The sequence below is a fragment of the Fistularia commersonii genome, chromosome 15 (genome assembly GCF_037954325.1).
Source record: "Fistularia commersonii isolate RoL2024-O1a breed Wild chromosome 15, RoL_Fcom_v1.0, whole genome shotgun sequence".
Taxonomy (NCBI): Eukaryota; Metazoa; Chordata; class Actinopteri; order Syngnathiformes; family Fistulariidae; genus Fistularia; species Fistularia commersonii.
Window position 1 is genome coordinate 10,673,724 of NC_141298.1, and position 24,182 is coordinate 10,697,905.

A 24,182-nucleotide genomic window follows, 5' to 3' on the forward strand; every position below is an offset into this window, starting at 1 on the left:
AGAACATAAACACATTGCAAGGGGAATATAATATGTATTTAACGTGGTAGTTGACGAGGAATCTCACACATCAAAATGTAGATTTTTTGGTTTTTGGATTTTTTTATAAGTTTTAATATTATTATTATTGTTTTTATTGTTATTTGGGTTCTTCGGATTCACTTCCGGTTTTGTTTTCGAGCCCCGCTTCCTGCGTGCTCTCTCCACTTCCGGTCCCTGCTCGGCAGGTTCTTGTCCAATCAGCTCTCCGGTTCCGTCAGATGAGTTTGATTGACGCGTCAGATGTTTTCTTTCACAATAAATATCAATTTCTCTGCTTGTTGTTCCAATGGCGAAACAGGAAGTGGATATTTACTCCGTCCAAATAATTTGGGTTACTTTTCATACAGTTATTTTTACAAAAAGAAGAAATCGTTTGGAATTTATTATGAAATAACATTAAAAGCTAGCTTCAAGATCCAGGATTCTACCTCTACTTGGGAGAGACGGGCGATTTGCGATTCATCAAATCGCAGAAAGGCCTTTCCTATTGGAGCTTCATGTGTTTAATATTATTATTAATATTTAGAAAAGATATGAACCCGCTGGACAGAACCGCAGAAGTTTCTGCTGCGCCTTTAACACGACGGACGGCTTCAGAGCACGGCATCATCTTGACCAATTATTTACTCTTTGGTCGCACTCAATTTTGTGCAAGGAGTGCGCCTCCTCTTTATCCTCCTCTTCTCCTTCTTCCTCTTTCTCTATTTCGGTCATTCCATTGCAGGGCCATGGCGTATGTCAACAAGACCGAGAAGGTCCAGCTCCACGTCCCGAACCTGGAGGAGCTTTGTGACGGTGACACCCCCGTGCACTTGTTTATTTTGATTTTCATTTTCATTTGTATTCATGTGTGGCTTGACCCAAACAGTGCTGCAGTCTGGACTGGAGCAGAACTTTGCAGAAGTTCAGGTCCGCGTCGTCGAGTGTCCGGATCTGACCGAGGAACCGTTCTGCTTCCCGGTCAAAGGTAAGGAACCGCTCAGCTAGCGATGTGCGAGTCGTGGATGAATCGTTCGAAACTCGAGTCATGTTACTGACTCATGAGTCATGGCTCCTCATCTCTGTCAACTCGCCCACTAACTCCTCCCTGCTTCTCTATACTCGCTAGCTAGCTAGCTAGAGGCTGCAAAATATAACAGTAGTGCATGACAACTCTTGCTGTATTTGTATAAACATGTCAAGTGAATCACTGTATTAGCCCTGTGAGAAGAAAAGATCTGGTTTCTTGTTTCAATGCATGGCCCCCTTTCTCTTCCTGTTATAAACAAAGAATCATACAGAATATTCACTAAAGCCCTCCACACACACAGAAAACAAACAACTCACTCAGTGAATCAATGACTCAGTAGCACTCATTCAACTGGTACATGAATGAATCACTCAGTGGTTCAGATTCATGGTGCTCGATAATATTCACCGAGTAATAAAATGCATGTATGATTAAATAGTTAAATGTACACATGAAATAAACAACTGGCTCAGCAACTCAATGAACAAATCACGTAGTAGTTCCAAGAGTACTCTTCAGTAATTCAATTAATGAATCACTAGGTAGTTCTGAGCACCTCTCTTTACTTGCAAAACAAACAAATTACCCGGTAGCTCAGAGTAGCCCCCCCCCCACTCTTAGGACAAAAAACTCACTCAGTAACTCTGCAAACACCAAACCATTGACTGACTCAGTGACTGAAATGATTCAAATTCTCTATTCTTTTTGGTGAATGAGTCATCGCATAGAATTGAGTTTTCCACAATGTTATATCAGGTAATGAATCACTAAATAGGTCAGTGGGTCTGTCAGGTCACGTGACTTTACCTCCCTGCGCCCTCCAGGCCTGTGTGGAAGTCCACGGATCACGGATGTTGGGGGGGTTCCCTACCTGGTGCCCCTGGTCCAGAAGCACAGGGTAATATTTAACACGTTTGCAAATGTTTGCATATTTACACTTTGGTGTATTTCCCCGCTGTATTGCCAAACATGCATGTTTTTTTCTGCGTGATCAAGCTCCTTTTCTAGCTAATTGAAAAAAAATCCTTGTTTGTTATTATTTATTTTCTTTCTTTAAACGTGTGTTTCTGACTCCACCCCGTCAGGAGTACGACATGAACGCTGTGGCGAAGGAGGTGGAGCTGCCGGGAGCGTTTCTCCTCGGCGCCGCTGCAGTTCCTAGCAGGGTCCTGGGGATGAACGCTGAGGTTCATGTTTTTTTTATTATTTTCAAAATGTATTTATTTGTTTATTTTTTCTCCCCTGAAGCTGCTTTTCAAACAGCTGTACTTTGCATTATGACATTGTTTGTTATGAAACACAACAGGTAAACAAACAATAATTTGAGTCATAATGAGATCATTCATAACAATATAATAATTGAATTAAAACATTAAAGTAATAGAACATACAGCAATATACCAAATGAATCTGTTAAGATATACCAATAGCAATAATTTAAGGTGTAACAATAAAACAATAGCAAAATAAGCAAAAGTAGAAGCTATAATGATATATTAATAAAACTTATGGCAATGTGGTAGTAGAATCTGCAGGAATAAAATAATAGCATTAATATATATTAATAGCAATAAATTGTGTTTTTTTTTTATTCTTCTAACTTTTTTCATTTTATTTCTTCTTGCAAATTTCTAACATTTTATTTAGTTGATGATTCTTATTTTTTCCATGTATATGAATTCATTGTTTATTGTATATTTATTTTTCCATTTGTGATGTTTGTATTTAATTAGTTTTCAGATTTGTTTTTCCGGATTTTTGCTTTTCGAGTTTTTTCCCCCCATTTTTTGCTGTTACTTTCACCCCTTCCCGATTCTCTGATTTTTTTATTAATTATTTTTTTGTTACCCTTTATTTTTTTTCTTTTGAAGAAGACAATTTCTTTTCTCTGGCTGAATCTCCAGCAGCCTTTTTTCTTTTTTCTTTTACAGAAAATATCCTATCATTTTTCAGAATAACCTTTGTGGGGTTTTTTTCGAATATAATTTTATGAATATGTGATTTTTTTGGTTAAAATTTTTATTTCCTGCAGCTGATGCCTCTGGTTCTGACCAGCTCTGACGAGCGACCCGCCGTGAATGCCAGCTACTTCAGCTCCATCGACCCGGCGAGTGGTGGCTGCCTGCAGGAAAAGTACAGTGACCGCTTCGCCGACTGCCGTTTCGGGCTGCTGGGAAACCTCTACGCCTGCGAGGGAACACCGGGGAAGGCGAGTTGCGCAGTGTTTAGCGCCCCCTGCTGGTCAGGAGGATGAACTACAGCTCCCGACGCTCTCCCTGGTCCCCAGGTGGTGGAGGTCCGGGCCAAGAGGAGGACGGGGCTGCACAGTCTGGTGACGTCTCTGAGGAAAACCCTGGAGGGGCGCTACCCGGAGCACAGCCTGGCGCTGGGGGGGACCTTTGTCATCCAGAGGGGGAAGGCCAAAATCCACATCATGGTAAATGTCAGACTTGTCCAGTAGGGGTTTGTGGGCGAGTGGGGTCAGCTGTGGAATTTAGCATTCTCCATCTGCAGCCCAGAGAGTTCTCCGCCTGCCCCCTCAACACCGACGATGAGGTGAATGCTTGGCTGAAGCACTTCGAGGTGGGCGCCCCACTCATCTGCCAGTCGGTGCTCGTCTCCAGGGACCCCGTGAGTTATTCTTACGTTAGAATTACTGTAGCAGGCTCGAGATGGTGAACACCAAGCGGGGACGGAATCAATGTTTATCAGGTTCTGCACATTTTTTTTTCCACACCCTCCCGGCTCTGTGAAACAGCCAGAAGAGCACAATGAGTAGTACAATCACGGCAGCACACACATGTTAAGTCTCCCCACCCGCTACACTCGCTGTCCGTCTCTCCAATTAACATAAAAAAAAGGGATAAATAAATATGAAATTAAACTGTATTCACAACGCCATAATATACATTTCAAATTAACCCTCTCCAGGCAGATGTTGCAGATTTGCGACAGCTAAATGCTACTTAGCTAATTACGCCACAACTTAATTTGAGCCTGAGAGGGTTAAGCTAAATGAAGCAGACATTATACCCTTTATCAAATGCAAACCCATAAATTTACACAAACAAAATAAAATAAAAATGACTAAAAAGCCACATTCAAAACTTTCACAGTGCAGACCCACAGATAAATGACCTCAAATAAAAAAAACTTTCAACGAATAGTCTAATTTACCATCAAAATTCTACATTCGAACCCTCACATGATACACAACACTCCCAATATTTATTCATACTCATTCATACTACTTTTAGATCATTTCTGACTCAAATAGCATGCTAACATTGGGAAGCTTATACCAGCACGTCTTACTGTGCCACTCGCTCAAAACATTTTAACATACAAAATAAAATAAAAAAAAAAAAACACGAAAATAGTGCCGAAGTAGTCATGAGACACAGAAAAAGGAAAATTATTCAAGATTCAAAGCGATTGTTGTCACATGTACAGTGTAAAAACGTATTTCCCTTTGCTGTCTGCGGTGCATTTGGATATGTGCAGATAGAAAGAGTGTAAAAATTATAATAAATATGATTATGTACAGTGCAATAGTACAGGGGCAGTGCAATAATACGTTTGAGTGCAGCTTGTGTGCAACTCACAAAGTGCAGGTGCAAGGATGAGTGCAATTTAAGTGGCCAGTAGATTTTACATATGACAAAACAGGACTTGAGTGTTCACCAAAAAGAATAGATGACAGGAATATTTTGATTAAAAGAATATTTACCCAGCTACATTCCGGCCATGCGTGTTGGGAGGCTGATCTGAACCGGTGTGTTTTGCACGCAGGGTCTGGACCTGCGGGTGGAGCATACACACTGCTTCAGCCACCACGGCGAAGGGGGTCACTACTACATCGACACCACGCCGGACAGCGTGGAGTACCTGGGCTATTTCCTGCCGGCGCAGTACATCTACCGCATCGACCGACCCAAGGAGACGCACAGAGTCGGACGGGAATAAAAAAGGGATAACTGAAAGATTTGAATGGTCAGCGATTGTTGCATATGCAGGGATTGACACCGGACAACACATAAATGCAGTTATACTCTCATGATTGTCTTTTACTCTTATGACACTGTTTTGTGTAATCTGAATTTACCTGTTGCTCATTACATTGTGATTAATTGTTAGTTTGCCTTTTGAACCAATAACAGACAGAGGCGGCACATCTTGCAGATTCATTCTCACCAATAAACCCTAAAGAAATATAAAACAAAAATGAGATTACACCCTTACTTTCACTGCTTTCTGCACAGCCTCAGAAATTAGTGATTAGATCATAGTAATAGTAATTCATTATATTTAAGGAAGCTTACTTGACACACAAGGACACTATACATGTACACAAAGTACAGGTTTATAAATATGACTAAGTGATAGAAGTAAAAAAAAAAGAAAAGTGTCTAATTCATGTTTTAGAGGCATAAAAGTTGACTGAATAAGGACTCAATACTCACTCATGTAACGCTTCCGCCCTCTTCGGACTACATTTCCCACAATGCCACTGTTCCTTGCAGGCCGGAAGTAAGGTGTCTATTGACAACATGGCCGCGGAGCGGGTCTCGGACTTGGGGAAATTCGGAATCTGACAGCGGGGGCTCGAACCGGGCTGCCGAGCCGAACCACCGGCCCACCCGACCGGACGCCGCGGGACCGATGCACTTGAATGAAGGGACCCACGGCTCCCCGGGATGGTGTCAGTGAACTGAGGAAGCACTCCGTGTGTGAAGCTCGTCATGTCGTTTTTCAAGAGGAAAGGTAAGGAAGGAAGCCGCCTGTGAGCCGCTGCTTAGTCGACGGTGGCTAGCGGGTAGGAGACCCCGGCGGCGGAGGGGTGGGGGTAAATAAAAGAGATGAGATGTGACCGACTAGTCCGTGGATGTGGCTTCCGTGGAGCCAAATTCACGCATACGAGTGTCGGCGTAAATTTGTCGCCGCGCTGCCTTTTGCTAACTGCAGTACCACGGCTAGCTTAGTGCAGCATAGGTTAGCTTAGCCCACCCTCCTCCCTTTGCAGCTATCACTGCCACGGCAGAAGCTAACCATTTTGCCAAATCATGACAATTACACCTCTAAAACACGGGTTTAACATAATAAATAACAGTAGTTGTTCTATCGAATTGCCAATCTATAGATATAGAGGTGCACTGTGGCGGCTAGCCTCGTTATACTGCCTCAAAATATGATAAATAAGTTTGTTGACGATTTGTTTTTTTATACCCTGCCAGGGGTGCTAGCCGACCCCTAATGTGTATCCCGTGGGGGAAAAAACTACAACAGGCATGGCGTCTTCTCCCACTCCAATTAGCATCAGCAGCTAACCTTAATTGAATTGGCCTGTCTTTGCGGCTATAAACAGCAGCTCTGCCGCTATTTCGGGCTGAGTGCACTCTGCAAACCCGCAAAGTGCACCAGGACTTTCCAGAAAAGTATATATGAAAGAAGATGCACTTTATTATCCAACATAGATTTAGAAGCGGCATCTTAATGACACACAGAAAAGCTCTTAGTAAAGATGGATTGCATCCATCTCGAAACTTCACCATACAGACTTGTACATGTTGGAGTGATAAAGGAGCCAGTGCTGCTGACGCAGCAGCTCTGACAGAACTGTAGAACCTGGAGAAAGTGGCCTCCGAACAATGTGACTCAGGATGTGGATGTGGAAGAGGAAGTGAGTGTTGTCATGGTATGGATGAGGGGATGTCTCCAGGAGAGAAGCAAGAGAAGAAAGGAAAAACACAGCTGCATTACTACTGAGGTTTTGCAGTTTAAAATTATTATCGTTATTATTATTGTTATTGTTATTAAAATCATGTATTCTGTTCAGTCATGTACAGAGGAGGGATAGAGAATATATTGGTAGACGAATGCTGGAATTGGAGCTGCCAGGCAAGAGGTCTCGAGGAAGACCAAAGAGAAGATTTATGGATGTAGTGAGAGGATATGAAGGTAGTTGGTGTGAGAGAGGAAGATACAGAGAATAGGGTTAGATGGAGAAAGTTGATTCGCTGTGGCGACCCCTGAAGGGAAAAGCCGAAAGAAGAAGAAGAATTCTGCTTGAGAGAACGATAGGTCAAAGTAAAAAGACAATAAAACAAAACCACAGTTTTTCCCTGATGTATTCTGAAGACAAAAATTTCTGGAATTACCCAGAATATTTATAATACTACATAGAAAAATAGAATTTTGGGGGAAAATGGCATAATAATGGGCAAAGTGAAAATAAGGTTTATAATGGGCACTGTGTGGAAAGGAAGAGATGAAGCTTATGATGGCGGCGCAGTTCATCGCCGGTGTCTCTAATCTGACAACTTTGTGTTGTTGTTTTATTTTTGCAGCCAAAGGCAAAGAACCTGAGCGAGCGCCGGACGCCAAAGTCATTCGAGGTGAGCACCTGATAGCGAACTACCCGTCCAAAAATCTCCCAGCTGCCTCGGTGGAAAAAACAGAGAAACATCATATCCCAGCGGGATTCGAGAGTTGGCCTTTGACCATCAGCTGGGTAAACGTGATGTGTAATGACACCGTCTGATCTCTCTCCTGCCCCAGCAGCTCCCGCCAGCCCCCACTCGCCGTCGCTGGCGCTGAGGAACCACCATGCCATCCAGGAGGCAGCCGGGCCTAGCCATGTGGCTATCAACGCCATCTCCGCAAACATGGACTCCTTCGCCCGCGGCCGCACCGCCATCCTCAAGAAGCAGCCGAGCCACATGGAGGCGGCGCACTTTGGCGACCTCGGTAAAAAGGCCTATTTTTTAAGATGGCGCCCACAGTCTGTTTATTCATAAACAAATATCTGCCTGGGGGCTCCTTCCTGTGGTCCCCCCTCGAGGTCTTGAGCCGCCACGTGATTGGCTGCCAAGGTCACGCCACAGTATTGCTGGAGTCACGTGACTTCACGTCTATTTTTTGTTTTTAGCTTTAAATCAGGAGGGTTTAAGATTAGATAAAGAGCGCGGGGGGGGGGGGGGGCAACGTGGCCACACACACACAGGAACCTCTCCTGTTTTTTAATGGAGGTCAGATCTGCAGCTGAGAACAGATCCAGGAAGTTACAATGACCTTGACGGTCCGCTGCCACTAGTGGTGTGATAAGCGCTCTGTCACAGATTAGCATACCAGACGGTCACTTAGCCTGTTTGGCGCGTGATGAAATTAAGCAAGAAGTAAAGGCAGGAATCTGATTGGAGGAACTTCTTTTTTGGCGATCCGTCTCGCCATTCACAGAACAGCCAATGGAGTGCAGATTTTAATCGTGACTCCTCCCCCTCCACTCAGGTCACTCCAGCGTGAACTACCAGCCGCAGGAGACCCGCTCCCGCCTCTCCAAGACGGTGGACCAGGTTCTGCGGGACAACGTGGCCATCCCTCACTACATGCACTCCATGGAGCTCCGCGGCGCAGACCACCTGGTGCGCTTCTGGCTGGAGGCCGAGGGCTTCCGTTCGTCCAGCTGGTCGCGGGTCCGGGCGCACAGCCTCAACTCGGTCAAGCACAGCTCCCTCGCTGAGCCGGTGCCGGCCCCGCCGGAGGGGGCGGAGCCTCCTCGGGCGCCCGCCGTCCGGGACGGTGGTGAGGAACGTGGCAGCTCCTCCAATCGGGCGGAAACCCCAACCAAGGAGGCTCCCTCCAGGACGGGGACCCCCTTCAAGACGGGCAGCACCCTGCGGGACCTCTCCGAGACCCTCATGAAGAGTGAGCGCCGTGCGGGGGGAGGGGACGGGGCTTCCCAACGTCGAGGAAAAACCCTTCGCTCTAACCACCGCGGCTCTGTTGCAGGTATCGAAAAGGACGCCGTGACCATCTTCACCAAGTACATCTCCCCGGACGCCACCAGGCCCATCCCTATCACCGACCAGCTCCGTAACGACATTGTCGGTGAGGCAACCGTCACCTGATTGGACGCGGGGGTGTCACCCGCTCGCCGGAGATTCATTGTTTGCTTCCTTCTCCTCCCTCCGGTTCCTGTGCACAGCTAAGATCTGCGGCGAGGACGGGATGGTCGACCCCAACTGCTTCGTCATCGCCCAGTCCATGGTCGTCGTCCTGCTGGAGCAGCAGTGAGTTTTACCTCCGGGTGTCACACTTCCCGTGTTTGCTGACATTTTACCCCCACCCACCATGTTTTTTTTTTTTGTTTTTTTTTTTACCCCCCCTTCTTCCTCGCAGCCATTTCAGCGAGTTCTTGCGGAGCCATCACTTCTGTAAATACCAGATCGAGGTGCTGACCAGCGGCTCAGTCTTCCTAGCGGACATCTTGTTCTGCGAGTCGGCACTCTTCTACTTCTCAGAGGTGCGGGAAGCGCTGGAACACGGGATTTAGAGAAAAAAAATGAGTACAATTATTGATTAATATATATTAGAGTACAATACAATAATAACAAGAAATTAATAATAAAATTGCAGTAATTATAAATTCATGTGATGGCTTCAGGAAGCACTTCACAATTAAAGGCTAATATATTTAGTGGCATGGTGAATTAACCTTGTGTTCAACTGCTCAAAGTTAAGGGTATAGTATATTTGAAGGGTTTATTTTTACTTGAATGCCCTGGGTTACTCCTGGGAACTTAAGGGTTAACGTCAGGGATCTGCTCACTTCCTGGTTCGGTGTAATTTAAGATAAGATAAGACGGACTTTATAGATCCCACGACGGGGAAATTCATTACGCAAATAGTAATAATAGAAAGAATATGCAAATAAAGAATGCGGATGCAAATGAAAGTCCCTTTACAAAATATATAGTAGAGTACAAAATAGAAACAGAAATGAAAGAAGGTGATCCGTGGTACGCGTGGGTTGTAAAAATGGAATAATGATAAGTTTGGTGTCTTGGAGAATTTATGCATATATTTATACATGCCCTGCTGTTACCCCCCCCAGTACATGGAGAAGGAGGAGGCCATGAACGTCCTGCAGTTCTGGCTGGCAGCCGACAACTTCCAGAACCAACTGGCGGCCAAGAAGGGCCAGTACGACGGTCAGGAGGCCCAGAACGACGCCATGATCCTCTACGACAAGTACGTTCAGCAAGTGTGTTAGCGCTACATGCACACCACAGTATCATCTGCATAGCTGCTGATACATCAGGTGCTACTGAGGAGGCACGGTGAAAGGGGAAGCCGTTAATGGCTTTAACGCATGGGGAAGCTGACGTGGAAGGGGGTGTAGTCATGTGATGTAACGCGGCACACGTTACAGGCTGTGTTGCAGGGGAAGCTAGGAAATGCTTGGTCACAGAAAAGTAGGAGGCCAACTGATGACACACCGGGGGAAGCAGGGCTCTAAAGGCGAAGCCCCGAGTAGTTGCTTGGTTGTAAATACAGACGTTGCATCCCCCCCTAGCCGCTGAAGGGGAAGCCGGGGACAGGTGGGAGGGGATGTAATACAAGGCATGACCTTTGACCCTGGTGACCATCTCCTTTGGCAGGTACTTCTCTCTTCAGGCCACCAATCCCCTGGGATTCGGCGACTCCGTCCGCATGGAGATTGAGTCCAACATCTGCCGGGAAGGGGGGCCCCTCCCCGACTGCTTCACCACCCCCCTCCGGCAGGCCTGGACCACCATGGAAAAGGTCAGCGTCCACCACCACCACCCTCCATAAACCCAACCCCTGTTTTGTCAGAGTGTAGCAGTGTGCTGTGTTCCAGGTCTACATGCCAGGGTTTCTGTCCAATAATCTTTACTACAAGTACCTGAGCGACCTGCTCAACTCGGTGCGGGCCGATGAGTACCCGGGATCGGGCATCCAGGGTGGTCCCGCTGACGCCGAGCGCTCAGCCTCCAACGCTGGCGACGGATCGCAGACCCAGGTGATCCGACGCTACCCCTCCCCCCGCTTCCTGCTTCCCCCCGAACCTCCCATGTTGGTCCGTAAGCCGCCCTCACTTAGCTTCACGCTAACGTAGCTTTGCACTCACTTAGCTTCACAATAATATAGCAGCTAACTGTCACCATTGTGCTAGTTTACTTCGCTCCCCCATGAAGTCTCAACAGAGACAAGTGTGGGATTGTTTTTTTTTTGTTTGTTTGTTTTTTTTTTGTGATGTTTTTGAAGTAACCATGGCAACAAGAAAGAAGCGCAGGAGAGGAAGTAATTCAAACGTGTTTGTAAAAGTAAAAGGGTGAAAAAAGGGTAAAAGCCCATTTATGCTCTGCGTGTGTGTTTGTGTAATATATATATGTATATGTATACATATATATAATCATTTGATTATTATTTTTCTTTCTGGCTGCAGTGCGGCTCCAAAAAGGCGGCGGTTAAGATCCTGAAGAACTTTGACGAGGCCATAACGGTGGACGTGGCGAGCCTGGACCCCGAGTCCCTCTACCAGAGGCCGTATGCCGGGTGAGTGAATGCCACCAGCTACAAAAGGTCAAAGGTCAGCCCATGTTCTTGTACACACATACACTAGAAGCTAAGCGTCCTTCTCTGTCATCCTTCCCTGAGCCAGAAAGATGACATTCGGCAGGGTGAATGAGCTTGGCCAGTTCATCAGGGAGGCGGAGCCTGAGCCAGATGTTAAGAAATCCAAAGGTAGGAATCAAGTGGCGGCAGCAGTGGGCGCGGCCTGCATGTGACGCTTAGTCATTGGTCCCTTTCACTCTCCCTCCCGCTGTAGGTTCTATGTTCTCGCAAGCCATGAAGAAGTGGGTGCAAGGAAATTCGGACGAGGTGAACCCCCTCTGAAAACCCCTTCCTCGTTTACACTGTGTTAGTATCTTACCGTCCGGCGGCCACTTACCGTACGTCTCTCGCCGCCAAGGCTCAAGAGGAGATGGCGTGGCAGATCGCCAAGATGATCGTCAACGACGTCGTCCACCAGTCCAATCACGACAGTCCGGCAAAGGCCACCAAGGTACGCCGCCGGAAGCCCCTCTTGGGGCTCAGACGGGGTCAGGGCGGCCCGGTGGGCAGGGCCAGGGCCCGGCGGGCGGGGCCACGGCGGCCCAGACAATCACATTTTAATGATTGGAGGGCGAACATCGGCGTTCTGGTCTTGAACCGGCCTCACTTCCTGTTCCAGAGCCTTCTTGAACCTTGTGTTTCTTTTTAATTGTTTCCTTTGTTGTTGTCAGAAGAAGTGTAAATAAAGTTACGTTTTAATGAAAAATACCAAAACAGGAAGTGAAAGTTTCCTGAAATTTAATAAATAAAAGCCTGACAAAAGATGTTGAAATGCTGAATAAGAAAGTGAAGGCTCCCTGAGATTTAAGAAATTGAAAGCCTGACTTAAGAAACTTTGATCCTACCAAACTGGAAGTGAAGGCTTTCTGAGATTAAAAAAATAAATAAAAGCCTGAATTGAAAATACAAGTAATATGCTGAAACAGGGAGTGATGGCCTCTTGAAAAGCAAAAAATAAAAGCCTGACGTAATAAGCATTGAAGTGCCAATACAGGAAGTGGAGGCCTGCTGAGATTTTAAAAAATAAAGCCCAAATTAAGAAACCTTAATATGCAAAACAGGAAGTGATGGCTTTCTGAGATTTTAAAAGAATAAAAGCCTGGGGTCAGAAGCGTGAAGTGCCAAACCAGGAAGAGAAGGCTTTTCGATACAAAAATAAAAGCCTGAATAAAAATCATGGAAAAGCTAAAGCAGGAAGTGAAGGCTTTCTGAGATTTAAAAAAAAGTCTGAATTAAAAATAAAAGTGACATGCCGTCACAGGAAGTGAACGCTTATGGAGACGTGAAAAAATAAAAGCCTGACCCAGGAAGTGAACACCCCTTTTTGTCCTGAACTGGCCAATCAGAGCGGAGCGCTGCTATCCTTTAACGCCTGTCTCCTCCGCCCCGATGCGTCCACAGTTATGACCCCCTGAGGAACCTGCCGAGGAACCCAGAGGAACGTCTCCTCTTCCCCGCGGAGGCCACGCCCCCATCGGCCGCTTCCAAGCACCTTCACATCCTGTGCGAGTGTACGCGTGAGTGTGTGTGTGTGTGAAAGAGTGTGTGTGTGTGTGAGATCATCACTGAATGAGGAAAACTTGAAGAACATTAATGGCTCCAGTCTTCAGACTCCAGGACGCTGTCAAAGGTACACACGGTTCCCGAGGGTCAACCGGGAAGCGCCTCCGCTGGCCATCTTGTGTCGGAAAAACAAAACAAAAATATGTTGTATCGGAACCGATGGAGGACGCCGCCGCGGCCGTGTGGCGCCGCTTCCTCACCACACCTTTTCTAATCCATTCCCTTCTCGGACCCTTCCTCGTGGTGCGTTCAGGACCGGACAGACGGCGGGCTGCTTGTCGTAAAGCCAAGCCAGCGGCGGTGTGATGAATTCAAATACTTTTCAGACGCCATTGAAAAAAGTAGATGGAAAAAAATTCCTAGCTTGAAATCCTGTTTTAGAGATTTATTACATTTGATTTCAGATCCAATCAGTGGATCCCCACTCTGGGGTGGAAACTAATCTTTTTTTTGGGTGGGAATATTTTTAAAATATTTTATTCAATATATATATCTTCATGACCCCGCCGCACTGGTGTTCAATCCCACGTCCCGTCTGCTGGATGACGCCTGAATGCAGCATGGACGGACCCCCGCAGGAGCGCCGCTCCTCGTACTGTAAAATGGGGAGGGCGGCGTCGATGCGCCTGACCACCCCGACTCCTGGCACCTTTTCAGAGCATAGAAGAAACTACTCCATGATGAACTGAAGAACTCCATTTGTGATGGAAAAAAAACATCCTTGTCCTAAATGTTATAAATATATAATTATATATATATATACATATATATATATATGTATATATAATGTAGATTTCTGGTTTATCCCGTTTATGTTTTTTTTTAAATGGTTACCGCTGTAAGTTGGATCTGACTGGATTGTTCAGACTGAAGAAGTGATCAATAATTTTTTTTATTATTATTATTAATTCCATGGAGCCTTATTAAGGTGTGGAAAAGAAACCAGAAAACGAATTCTGCTTGGTACCGTGTACCACTAGTGTTTTCTCATGTATGTGTACTTAATCTAAATATATTTAAATTGTGTTTGATTTAAATACACATATTATAAAATCTTTGACCGGATATCCTTTATTTTTGTTTTTGTTTTTATTTAATTGATTTTACTTTCATCTTATTTTTATTTATTCATTTGTCTACGTGACAAAACCACAAGGCTGTGATGATACCTTCTGGCCAGCAGAGGGCGCTATATGCCGTAGAATCAGGTCAGTTTTTTTTCTATACAATTTAAATATCAAATTTAAATATATAGAAAATATATATGAATAATTCCTGTTTTGTTATGAGCGCACGCAATCGAAAGTGCTATTTCGTGAGCATGCTTAATTTTATTATTTAACGCCCAATGAGTTGCCCGTGTTGGGGGTGGGGGGGTGATCCAACGCGGAGCTCTCATTGGCTGAGACGCTAACAAATCATTGACATGCACCTGTCGCCGCTTAGTAATTAGCGCACCAGAATAACGAACTAATAGGTGTTCACGCACATGAAATCCTGCAGTCGTGCAACTTTTTAAATCGTGGTATTTCAAGTTCGTTTTGCGCGATCAGGTGCACGCGAACTTCCACCGTGAAGTTGCAAATTGACAGTGAGTATGGCACCGAAAATGACCTTTCCGGCCTTTCAAAATAAGAGCATTCGGGGAAAAACTGGACTGAACCCTTTTCATCGAGACACCAACAAGGCTAATAAAGTTGTTTATACGTCAGATTGTGACTATATATTGATAGATATATCTACCTATATATATGATATTTAGATTTTGGTTCATTATATGGTAATAATACAGCTTAACTTAAGGCCCAAAACATCGGCTGCTTTAATTTTTATTTGTTGTCGTCATCATCACCATTATTATTACACATTAGATTCTTGTCATGCTAATGATCAGATGATTGGACTCCTTTAAAAATTTAATTCTAAACTTGATCGATCTAAACATTTCCACTAGGGCATATTTGATAACTTATTCCGCTTCTTTGTCATTTTCTCCTTGATTTTTGTAAAATCTAATTGTGTTGTTATTTTTAAATATTTATTTTGGCTGAATTTAGGTTTTTTACTTTCCAAATCAGAAATACTTAAGACCCCAGAGGAAATTGAGGGGATGCTCACTACAACCAATGAGAGGAAGGGAAATAAACAAAGATGATGGATGTAAATATAGTTAAAAAATGTATATATATATGTTTGATAATATAACACCAATAGAAATATAAGTTGGTTTCAGATAAATAATTTATAGGAGTATAATAACACCAGATGTCTGTGGAGCTTCTCAGTCATCCAGGTCATGGTGAATTCTTGTTGAAATAAAATTCAATTAAATAAAACCAAATGGATAGTTTATCATGTCATCTCGTTTCTTTTCGAGATCTAATTCATTTTTTTGCTTTTTTGAATTGATGACAATTTGAGGACATTTAATCCCAGCTGCAGATTGAGGGAGTTTTACAATTTTATTTTGAAAATCCCGTAGAGGAAACGCACCGCTGTCCCGTGTCGAGAGCTTCACGCACTTTCTCTCTCTCTCTCTCTCTCTCCCTCGCGCGTCCGCCCGCCGAGGCGCAAAGTGCGGCGCCGCGAGCGCGCGCATGTGCGTGAGCAGACGGTTCGGCACACCGCACCGGACCGGAGCCTCGCGCGCCGCACGCCGCCGCTGTCATGACAACGCCCGGGCGGAACACGTAGCCGCCCGCGCGCTCATCACGTGCGGACGTTTCGCTTCCCGCGCCGCAAGCGCCTGCGGATCGGCTCCAGGCGCGAGCCCCCACCACCCCCCTCCCCACTCCCGCCACGCGCGAGTCTTCCGGATCCGGTTGTCACGTCGACCGGAACCACAACAAATAAACAAACAAACAACAAACAAAAAAAACAAACAAACAAAGGCGGGGTGAAGTTGGAAGTGCCTTTATTTTGAAGGCGTGAGATCCAAATGCATTCGCTCCTGGGACGGGACAGAGAAGAAGAAGAAGAAGAAGAAGAAGAAGGAGAAGAAGAGGAAGAAGAAGAGGAAGAAGACGCAGCGCGGTTCGGGTTCGGTCCACTTCCGGCCGCCACCATGTTCAGCTGCGTGGGCTGCTTCTGGGTGCTGCTGTCCTCCGCGCTGGTGGCCGTCTGCAGCTTCAGCTTCATCTCCCCGGCCTGGATCGTCAAGGAGCATCTGAGGAGCACCGGCGGCCATCCTCCCGCTCCACCTGCTCCTCCTCATCCTCACCACCACCACCAGCAGCACCACCGCCCTCCTCCCCCGCCGCCGCTCCACCACGGCGGCGGCCGGGACTCGGTGAGCTTCGGCCTGCTGTGGCACTGCTCCGAGTCCCTGGACCTCATGTACCGCTGCTACGCCTTCGGAGGTCTCGGGAGATTCGCCGAGATCCCGTCCGGTTCGTGGCAGGTGGGTGACACGCGTGTGGGACTTTTGAAGTTGTTTTTTGTTTGTTTTTAAATGGAAAAGAGGCATTACGGGAAATATCGCGAGGTTTCGGGGGCGGGTCCGCTTTGCTTCAGGCTGTATCTTCTTAACAAATTTTTTTGGGGCAATTTCTTTGCTCTGAACATGGAGTTTATTTCAAACATGGACTTTTCTGCTCCTTTTTTGAAGCCGGTACTTTATTTTCTGTCCGCTCCCTGCTTAAGTTTCTCTGACTTCCTTTCCAGTCTGGTTGTTTCCTGGCTGGTAGAATTCAGTCTGGCTGTTTCTGGTCCAGGTTCTGGTCCAGTCTGGTAGTTGGTGGTCCATTCTGGTAGTCCCTGGTCCAGTCTGGTTGTTTGGAGCCCAGTCTGGTAGTTTCCTGACTGCTAGAACCTGGTCCGGTCTGGTTGTTTGTGGTCTGGGAAGGTAGATTTTGGTCCAGTCTAGCTGTTTGTAGATTAGGTTGAGGTCCGGTCTGGCAATTGGTGGTCCATCCTAGTAGTCCCTGGTCCAGTCTGTCATTTTTTTGTCTCAGGCTGGTAGTTTCTGCTCGAGTCTGGTTATTTGTGGTCCCTTTTCAGCTGTGGTCTGGTCATGTGTTAGTTTCTGGTCCAGTTTCTTTCTGGTTCTGGTTGTTTGTGGTCACAGAAGGTAGATTTGATCCTGTTTGGTTGTTGGCATTCCAGTTCCCGGTCAGGTCCGGCATTTTCTGGAGCAGAATCTGGTCCATTCTGGTTTTTCCTGGTCAAGTCTGGTTATTTGTGGTTCAGATTCTGGTCAGGTCTGGTAATTTGTGGTCAATCCTGGTAGAATTTGGTCCAGTCGGGCTCTTTTCAGTTCAGTTTGGTTGTTTGTGGTCCAGTTTCTGTTCTGGTCTGGTAGTTCTTGGTCCAGACTAGTTGTTTCTGGTCCAGTCTTGTTTTTGCCAGCTGAGTTCCTGGTCAAGTCTGGTGTTTTCTGGTGTAGTCTGGTTGTTTTCAGTAAGGTAGATTTTGGTCCATTCTGGTTGTTCCTGGCCCAGTCTGTAAGACTCAGGTCCAGTCTGGTTGTTTGAGGTCCTGTTTCTGGTCGGGTCTGGTAATTGGTGATCCAGTCTGGTAGTTTCTGCTGGAGTCTGGTTGTTTGTGGTCCCGTGTCTGGTCTGGTCATTGGTGGTCCAGTCTGGTTATTGGCGGCCCAGCTTCTGGTCAAGTCTTTTTTTCTCAGACCAGTTTCCTGACGAGTAAGATCTGGTCCCTCCTGGTTGTTTCCGGTCCAGTCTGTTAGATTGTAGCCCAGTCTGGTTGCTTATGGTCCAGTTTCTTGTCCGGTCTAATAATTTGTAGTCCAGTCTAGTCGTCTCTTGTCTAGTCTGGTTGTTGCTGGCCCAGTTTTTTCTGTCCAGTCTGTAAGATATTGGTCGAGTCTGGTTGTTCACGACCCGGCCTGGTCATTGGCAGTCCAGAAGTCACCTCTTTCTGGTGGCTTCTGGTCCAGACTGGTTGTTTTCAGTCCAGTCATTTTCTTTCCCGTTTGGTGGCTCTTCAGAGCTCTCCACTCGGACTTCAGCGAAGGTCTTGGGTTCGAGTCTGTTGTTTAAGTGAAAGCAGAGAGGATCCCAAGAAGCCGAAACGGCGGCAGAGTCTGATTTCGCCCCGACCGCAAACTATGCGAACAAACCCACCCCCTCCTCCTTCCTGCCCCCCCCCCACCACCACCACCACCACCACCTCCTCCAATACCCAAACCCCCAGCAAACACCTCAAACAAGAAGAAAAAGGGGAAGAAGGAGTGTGAGCACCTCTGGAGTGATGATTTATGTATGAAGGAAATTAGCATTTGAAAGGGGATCTTAATAAGAGGCTGTGTGTAATGCTGCTGCGTGCATGTGTGCGTGTGTGTGTGTGCTGGTTTCACATTCAGAGAAACTTCCGTTTTTTTAGGCCGTCGGCTCATTTTCACTGAGTTTTTTACGTGCATTATGGTCATTTTGGAGATTTCTTGCATGTCGGCCGTTCCCCCGTGTGTTTTCAGGTATTTCCTTGCCATTACAATTTTCCAGCTGATTTGGTTATATTTGTATTTCCTCCGGTTTTTGAACTCGGCAGTTGGAGGCGGAGCCACACCCTGGCGGCTTTTCTGCCATTAACGAGATGACGGGGGTCATTAAGTTTTCATCAGAGGGGCTTTACGACTCCATCGCCGCATGTCACGGACGACGTGGCTACTGCGTGTGTGTGTGTGTGTGTGTGTGTGTGTGTGTGTGTGTGTGTGTGTGTGTGTGTGTGTGTGTGTGTGTGTCACCCTCCATCTTCCAAAATCGTCCCGCCCATCCTGTCCTTTTCTTGGTTTCGCTCATAATCTCCTTCAGATTCTTTTTCGATCTGCAAAAATACGGCGCTAACACGTCACCAGCATGCCGCTGACTTCTCATCAACATTGTCGAGGCGACACCTTCCTCACCGTTTCATGTCTCGTAGATTTTGTCGATATTTGCAGATCTGTCGGGATCCCTTCGGACGCGCAAGGCAAAATGAACAGGTGCCGCAGAGGGCCTTAGTGGCGGTGGCGTTGTCTCCATGGTTAATTACCTCTAAGCTATAAAAAACACGTGTCGCTGCGTGAACCTGGTTTCCCCTCCCTTGCCTCGCCTTCCCCCACCAACGTCATTTCACCGCCCAGTGGGTCGGAACCAGGGTTAACCGGGAAGATAACTCCGTTAATGGGATTCCGGCGGGATCCCATTGTTCGGCTGCAGGTTTTCTCGTTAAGATAGAGAGGATGAAGTTAAAATGGCGAGGTTGTAGCGGTGGGGGGCGGGGGGGTCATGTGATGGCTTGATTTATAGACGCAGACGTTTTGCAACAATTCCAAGGAAATGAACGGCCGAGTTCGTCAACGCAGCGGTGCAGAATTTTCAGGCCCTTTGAAAAAAAGAACTTACTGGAAAAGTTAGCATTAGCGTTAGCGTAAACAAAAGCGTTCCCCATCTGTTTTGGGGTTTCCTTTCCCCGATGCTGATGTTTCACCAATTGAAGCGGGAAGGGAGTCGCCGTCTCAGGGCCCCTCACTAACCCACTCCACATTTTCTAGATTTTGGGGTAGCTTAACAAGCTAGCTGGCAGGGCCTTCGCCCAGGACGGTTGCTTAAAAGCGCATTCATTCATTCATTCATTCATTCATTATTCATACGTTTTGATTATTCACCTTCTCATGCGCCTGATTCCATGGCGAAGACCTTGAAAAGAGATGTTCATTTTCACCGAGGGCCACATCAGCAAAATGGTTGCCCTCAAAGGGCCACATGTAACAGTAACAGTATCTAAATTCAACCATAATGTAATGACTCTGAATTGACTCTGAATATGACTCTAATAACTCTGAATTTATTTCTCATTTAAATCCAAAATGTTACATATGCATTCCCATATTTCTTGAAACAGCCTTCCATTTGCATCAACTTTTCTCTTCCTGGACATTGAGGGATCATTTATATTTCTCAAAAATGGCATTGATGTGGATACACTGCAATCTAGCAGCGGGATGCCGTCATTTCACGTGTAACATGATCGACATGAACTTTGGGAAATGTAGTTTATTGTCAATGCAAGTGTTTGATTTATTTATTTCAAGACAATCAGACCTTTTAAGACGTTTGCGGGCCACATAAAATGAAATTTGGCTCGCGAGCCTTGAGTTAGACGTGTGACCTGGAAGCTGAGCAGGCGGAGTTCTGAACTTTATTTATCGGTAGCCAAGATGGACCGTACCACTTTAAACACCCCCGGCTGGCTAAATGTGCCGCAGCTCCTCCCACCTGATTAACCATTCATGAAATTTACACCTAGCGGGGAATGAGGTGTCCCATCTTTGTGTGTGTGTGTGTGTGTGTGTGTGTGTCTGTGTGGGTGTGTGTGTCTGTGTTTGTGTGTGTGTGTGTGTGTGTGCGCGCGCGCGCGTTGGTTGGTCTTAAAGGGAGCCAGCCGACGGGGCTGTGAGGGTCAGGAGGTCGGCGGCGCCGAGGAGCTGCTGTCCGGATGATGGATGGAACAGGTGGTTTACGGAGAGATGAGTGTGTGTGTGTTGGGGCGGTTCATCTGCATTTCCAACCACCCGGTGGAACGGCGAGGAAATCAGTCTTGCTGGCAGCGAGGCAAATTTGCGATCTCATCGGGTGTGATGGACGGGCGTAGGGACGGAGGGATGGAGTTTCTTGGCAGCGAATGACGGCTCCCGGCCACTCGGGGGCGCCAGAGTGCGATCCGGTTACCGCGAAAAAAAACTTTCCCTTTGTTTTGCCTTCAGCCTCGCCATCGCCTGATATCCTGGGACTGGTGTCTCGCCGGTGGAGCCAGTTGGCGGTGGGGGGGTTGGCGGTTGGGGATGGGGGGGAATGGGGGGTGCCTTTTCAACGCGCTGAGTCAGCAGGTCCGTGGCAGCGCCACCCTCCATCCGTCACCGCCGCTGTCTTCACCACGCGGAAGCTGGAGGTAGTTTATGTATTGATTTAACGGAGTTGGATGGGGGGGGGGGGGGCTTCCTCCATTTTCAGCCATGAATGATGGTTCACTTGGGCCAGTTGTAGCCCTGGGTGTCGAATCCCCCCCCCCCGTCCCCCGTCAGTAAGACTGATGGTATAAACCAGAGCGCGGGACAAGTTCGGTGCCGTCGGTATTTATTTCCCCCAGAGTCTGGGAGAATTTCTTATTTATTCTTATATTTTTCTGTATTTTTTTTTAAAGTTATTTTTCATTTCTTGCTTACTTCTTTCTTATTTATTTATTTAATTTTTTTTTTTTTTCTGTCTTGCAACACTAGATTTTTTTAGATAATTTTAGTTATCTATCTATCATCGATCTAATTTTGTTAATATTTTTAGTATTATTTACTTATCACTAATCAATTTTACTACTTGCTGCTCTAGCTCTGCTTTTTTTATTTTATTCTTTATTTATTTATGTATTTATTATCTATTTAGTTTGATTTCTTGCTGCCCTGGTTTTTAATTTAATTTATTCTATATTTATTGATCTGTTGGTTTCATTTTATTAGTTGGAGCTTTAATTTTTGATTTTATATTTTCATTTATTTATTTGTTTATTTATTTATCCTACCGTACTTCTCGCTGCTCTAGTTTTTCATTTTGTTTTATTTATTTATTTTGTAGTTGTTTTCCTGTCAGATCCCCCTCGGGATCCGGCCGCTGCTTCCAAACATAACTCTGGCGTCGAGACCCGCCGAGACGTATAGCTCCTCTGCACAAGAAGGAAGAAAAAAGAAAAACACAAGTCTCGAGTGTGTAGTTTATTTATTTATATATTTATTTCTTCTCTTTGCGAGTGAAGTTCAAGTTGCATAACAGGAAGATCTCAAGAAGACCTCCTGGACCCTTCAGATAGCTCTTGTTTCTCCATAGCTGTTAGCCTGGCCGCTAACCACTACTTTCAGGTGTACAGGGGATGATTTTTACTCCCAGTTTTCCAGCTCCGGCTAGCATTAGCTCTCTCCAGTTGCCTAGCAGCTCGACTTAGCTCTAGTCTTGGGCTGGTGGTGGGCGTGGCTAGTTGAACATACTCGTCCTGACTTCTGTTGCTGTCATCAAACACGTTTGATGGTTAGTGCTGACCCAACAGGTTGGTATGTGCTCATCAAACGACCCGACCGCGGGACACAGGAAGTAGCGGGAATACTGAAACAAAAATGGTGAGCAGTGAAAGAGGAAGGGGGCCGACGTAGCCAAACTGGACTACAGTTTTGGCATACAGAGCAGAGAGCTACGCTAACAACAGCGAGCACCAGCCGATGTCGTCCATGTTTGTTTACCCTCTCGTAGACTTGGCTGCTCTTGTGATCCCTTCAGGTGTCCTCAGTCGGTTCGACCAATCACACAGTGGACGTTTGGCCTCCGAGTCTTTTACTAACCAGCTGGTTAGTGTTAACGCCCAAATATGGTCAGCGTCGGTAACCACGGTGATGGTGGTCTGGCCTTGAGGTGGCAGCGGCGTGGATGACTTCCTGTACATTCACGGGGAGCAACAAACGAAGTAGTACCACTGGAAGTAGCAGGGTGGAGTGATGCACGGTATGCTCGGCGTGACCATCCAAAGGAGCAGGGAAGAAGAAGACAACATGGCATCGAAATAACCACCGTCCACATGCCGCTATCAGTTTATGGACCGCATAGACCACCAAGATCTACTGCGCCACCTCTTTCTTAGCTTGTACTGGCCCCCCTGTCGCTGCCGCCATGTTTGTTTAGAACCCCGAAGTGAACTCTGGACTGCTCCCTCGTGGATTTGTTGCTTAGCGACCGTTTGGACTACGTTCCAAAAGGTCCTTGTCCCTTTGCTGTCAGGATTCCACTAAACCATCGTAGCCGCTCACTGTCCGTCCTCTCAGATCCTCCTCCGAGTCGGCGCTGTTTTTCCTTCAAATGTAGCGCTTGGGAAGAGAAGGAATGGAACCCCCACCCCCACCCCCCCCATCCCGAGCAGCATGCCTCATTACCGACCCGCTGCGTTCGGCTTAGCGTGTTTTTGTCCGCTTACATCACTCCTGCCCCGGCCTCTGGGGGGCCTCCAAATGCAACAGCTGCTCTTTCAGGGTTCTGGGGGACAACGCTGATGCAACCACAGACCGGAGTCGGCAACATCTTCCTCCTCCTCCTCTTGATTGACAGGCGCATAAAAGAGCGCAGCCGAGAAGCCTGATCTCGATTCCTGCTGTGAATCTAAGAGGAACCGGGAAACGCGACCACGATTGTTGCCGATCTGTCCGAAAAGAGGTGAAGTCACGATGTCGCGCCAAACTCCTGACTCCACTTCGGTGTTACTGATGCGGGTAATCCGAGGAGCGTGGGCGGGGCCAACCTGCCGGCGGCAGCGGCGCCTACTGTACGGCGTGCATGAATTATGAAACGTGCACTCAGCCTGCGGCTCATGAATGAATGCATGGTGCAAATTTTTTTTGCGGGTGTCAGCTGCGCCAGAGGAAATCTCACCATCACCATTGAGGCACAACCTGGAACGTGAGAAGTAGCCCAAAGAGCTCTCTTCGCCAATCGCAAATAAAATTGTTGTACTGGTACGGCGCGTCACCTTGTTCTGTTTATCTTCTCCTTTGAAAAGCATCCTAGTGGCCAAACAGTGGTACTGCAGGTCAGACTTAACTGTTTAGCGAGCCTCCGTTCATTTGTTATCTTATGGCTCATCCTGCAGTCTCACAGTCAGCCAATCTCAGATGATCTTCTGCGCAAGGGGCGGGGTTTAACACGCAATAGCCACCTGTCAATCACAGGGCCCGTATGACTATTGCGGTATGTCACGTGAACTAGCGGTTAGTTTAATCCGTGCGGCCACATCGTCACCGTCAGAAAAAAAAAAAAAGCACTCGGATAAAACAACTCGCCGGATAGTATCGCGTGTGGAACTCTTCCCTTCAACGTTTCCTGTCTACGAAGTCTCTTTCCAGCCTCCCAATGTACAGCGTTTGCGATGTTAAACTAGCTAGCGCGCAGCATGGATGAATACGCCGTTGTTGCTCTACACAGATTCGTTTACATCCATTGGTTGCACGCCATATTGAAATGTGCTACATTCCCTTCCTTTCTTTTCTGTTGTTTTTTGGAAACTTTTTGCCCGTGAGTGAACAGTGAAAACTTGACTCGAGTTTTATTGGTCCCGTGACCGAGCTCGTTGCTCAGTTTGCTCGTACATCAAATTCAATTTCTCCATGAGAATGAAATGAATTAGT

General features: G+C 46.6%; 3 protein-coding genes across 6 annotated transcripts in view; all 3 read left to right on the forward strand.

Moving 5' to 3' along the window:
- Positions 1–434: 434 nt before the first annotated feature.
- Positions 435–5,276, forward strand: bkgd (beta-keto-L-gulonate decarboxylase). Its single transcript, XM_086160190.1, has 8 exons — positions 435–837; positions 911–1,009; positions 1,876–1,949; positions 2,137–2,238; positions 3,084–3,260; positions 3,339–3,488; positions 3,566–3,682; positions 4,844–5,276. The coding sequence occupies exons 1-8, from the start codon at positions 540–542 to the stop codon at positions 5,015–5,017; spliced, it is 1,191 nt and encodes a 396-aa protein (XP_086016316.1). The 5' UTR covers positions 435–539; the 3' UTR covers positions 5,018–5,276.
- Positions 5,277–5,572: 296 nt separating this feature from the next.
- akap10 (A kinase (PRKA) anchor protein 10) lies at positions 5,573–14,084 on the forward strand. Of its 4 annotated transcripts, XM_086160815.1 has the most exons (15): positions 5,574–5,815; positions 7,399–7,446; positions 7,610–7,798; positions 8,339–8,755; positions 8,840–8,938; positions 9,036–9,120; positions 9,230–9,353; positions 9,945–10,081; positions 10,492–10,636; positions 10,713–10,874; positions 11,301–11,410; positions 11,517–11,599; positions 11,685–11,737; positions 11,829–11,921; positions 12,872–14,084. In XM_086160815.1, the coding sequence occupies exons 1-15, from the start codon at positions 5,794–5,796 to the stop codon at positions 12,875–12,877; spliced, it is 1,773 nt and encodes a 590-aa protein (XP_086016941.1). In that variant the 5' UTR covers positions 5,574–5,793; the 3' UTR covers positions 12,878–14,084. The 4 variants fall into 4 exon arrangements, with proteins under 4 accessions (XP_086016937.1, XP_086016939.1, XP_086016941.1 ...); XM_086160811.1 differs by lacking the exon at positions 12,872–14,084 and having other exon boundaries at positions 5,573–5,815; positions 11,829–12,232; XM_086160813.1 differs by lacking the exon at positions 12,872–14,084 and having other exon boundaries at positions 5,573–5,815; positions 7,613–7,798; positions 11,829–12,232.
- A 1,547-nt stretch (positions 14,085–15,631) lies between these two features.
- The window catches only part of lhfpl7 (LHFPL tetraspan subfamily member 7), a 57,335-nt gene continuing 48,784 nt past the window's right edge, over positions 15,632–24,182 (forward strand). The window contains exon 1 of the mRNA XM_086160816.1: positions 15,632–16,433. Coding sequence (XP_086016942.1) covers positions 15,972–16,433 — 462 coding nt within the window. The 5' untranslated portion in view covers positions 15,632–15,971. The remainder of the gene's footprint in view (positions 16,434–24,182) is intronic.

What these genes read in the sequence shown, in the direction of transcription:
- bkgd (XM_086160190.1), top strand. Translation starts at nt 540, where the DNA reads ATGTGTTTAATATTATTATTAATATTTAGAAAAGATATGAACCCGCTG. An exon ending in GCGAGGGAACACCGGGGAAG is followed by an intron (nt 3,261 to 3,338) that starts GCGAGTTGCGCA and finishes CCTGGTCCCCAG; the next exon opens with GTGGTGGAGGTCCGGGCCAA. An exon ending in AGGCCAAAATCCACATCATG is followed by an intron (nt 3,489 to 3,565) that starts GTAAATGTCAGA and finishes CTCCATCTGCAG; the next exon opens with CCCAGAGAGTTCTCCGCCTG.
- akap10 (XM_086160811.1), top strand. Translation starts at nt 5,794, where the DNA reads ATGTCGTTTTTCAAGAGGAAAG. An exon ending in GTCGTCCTGCTGGAGCAGCA is followed by an intron (nt 9,121 to 9,229) that starts GTGAGTTTTACC and finishes TCTTCCTCGCAG; the next exon opens with CCATTTCAGCGAGTTCTTGC. An exon ending in GCCATGATCCTCTACGACAA is followed by an intron (nt 10,082 to 10,491) that starts GTACGTTCAGCA and finishes CTCCTTTGGCAG; the next exon opens with GTACTTCTCTCTTCAGGCCA.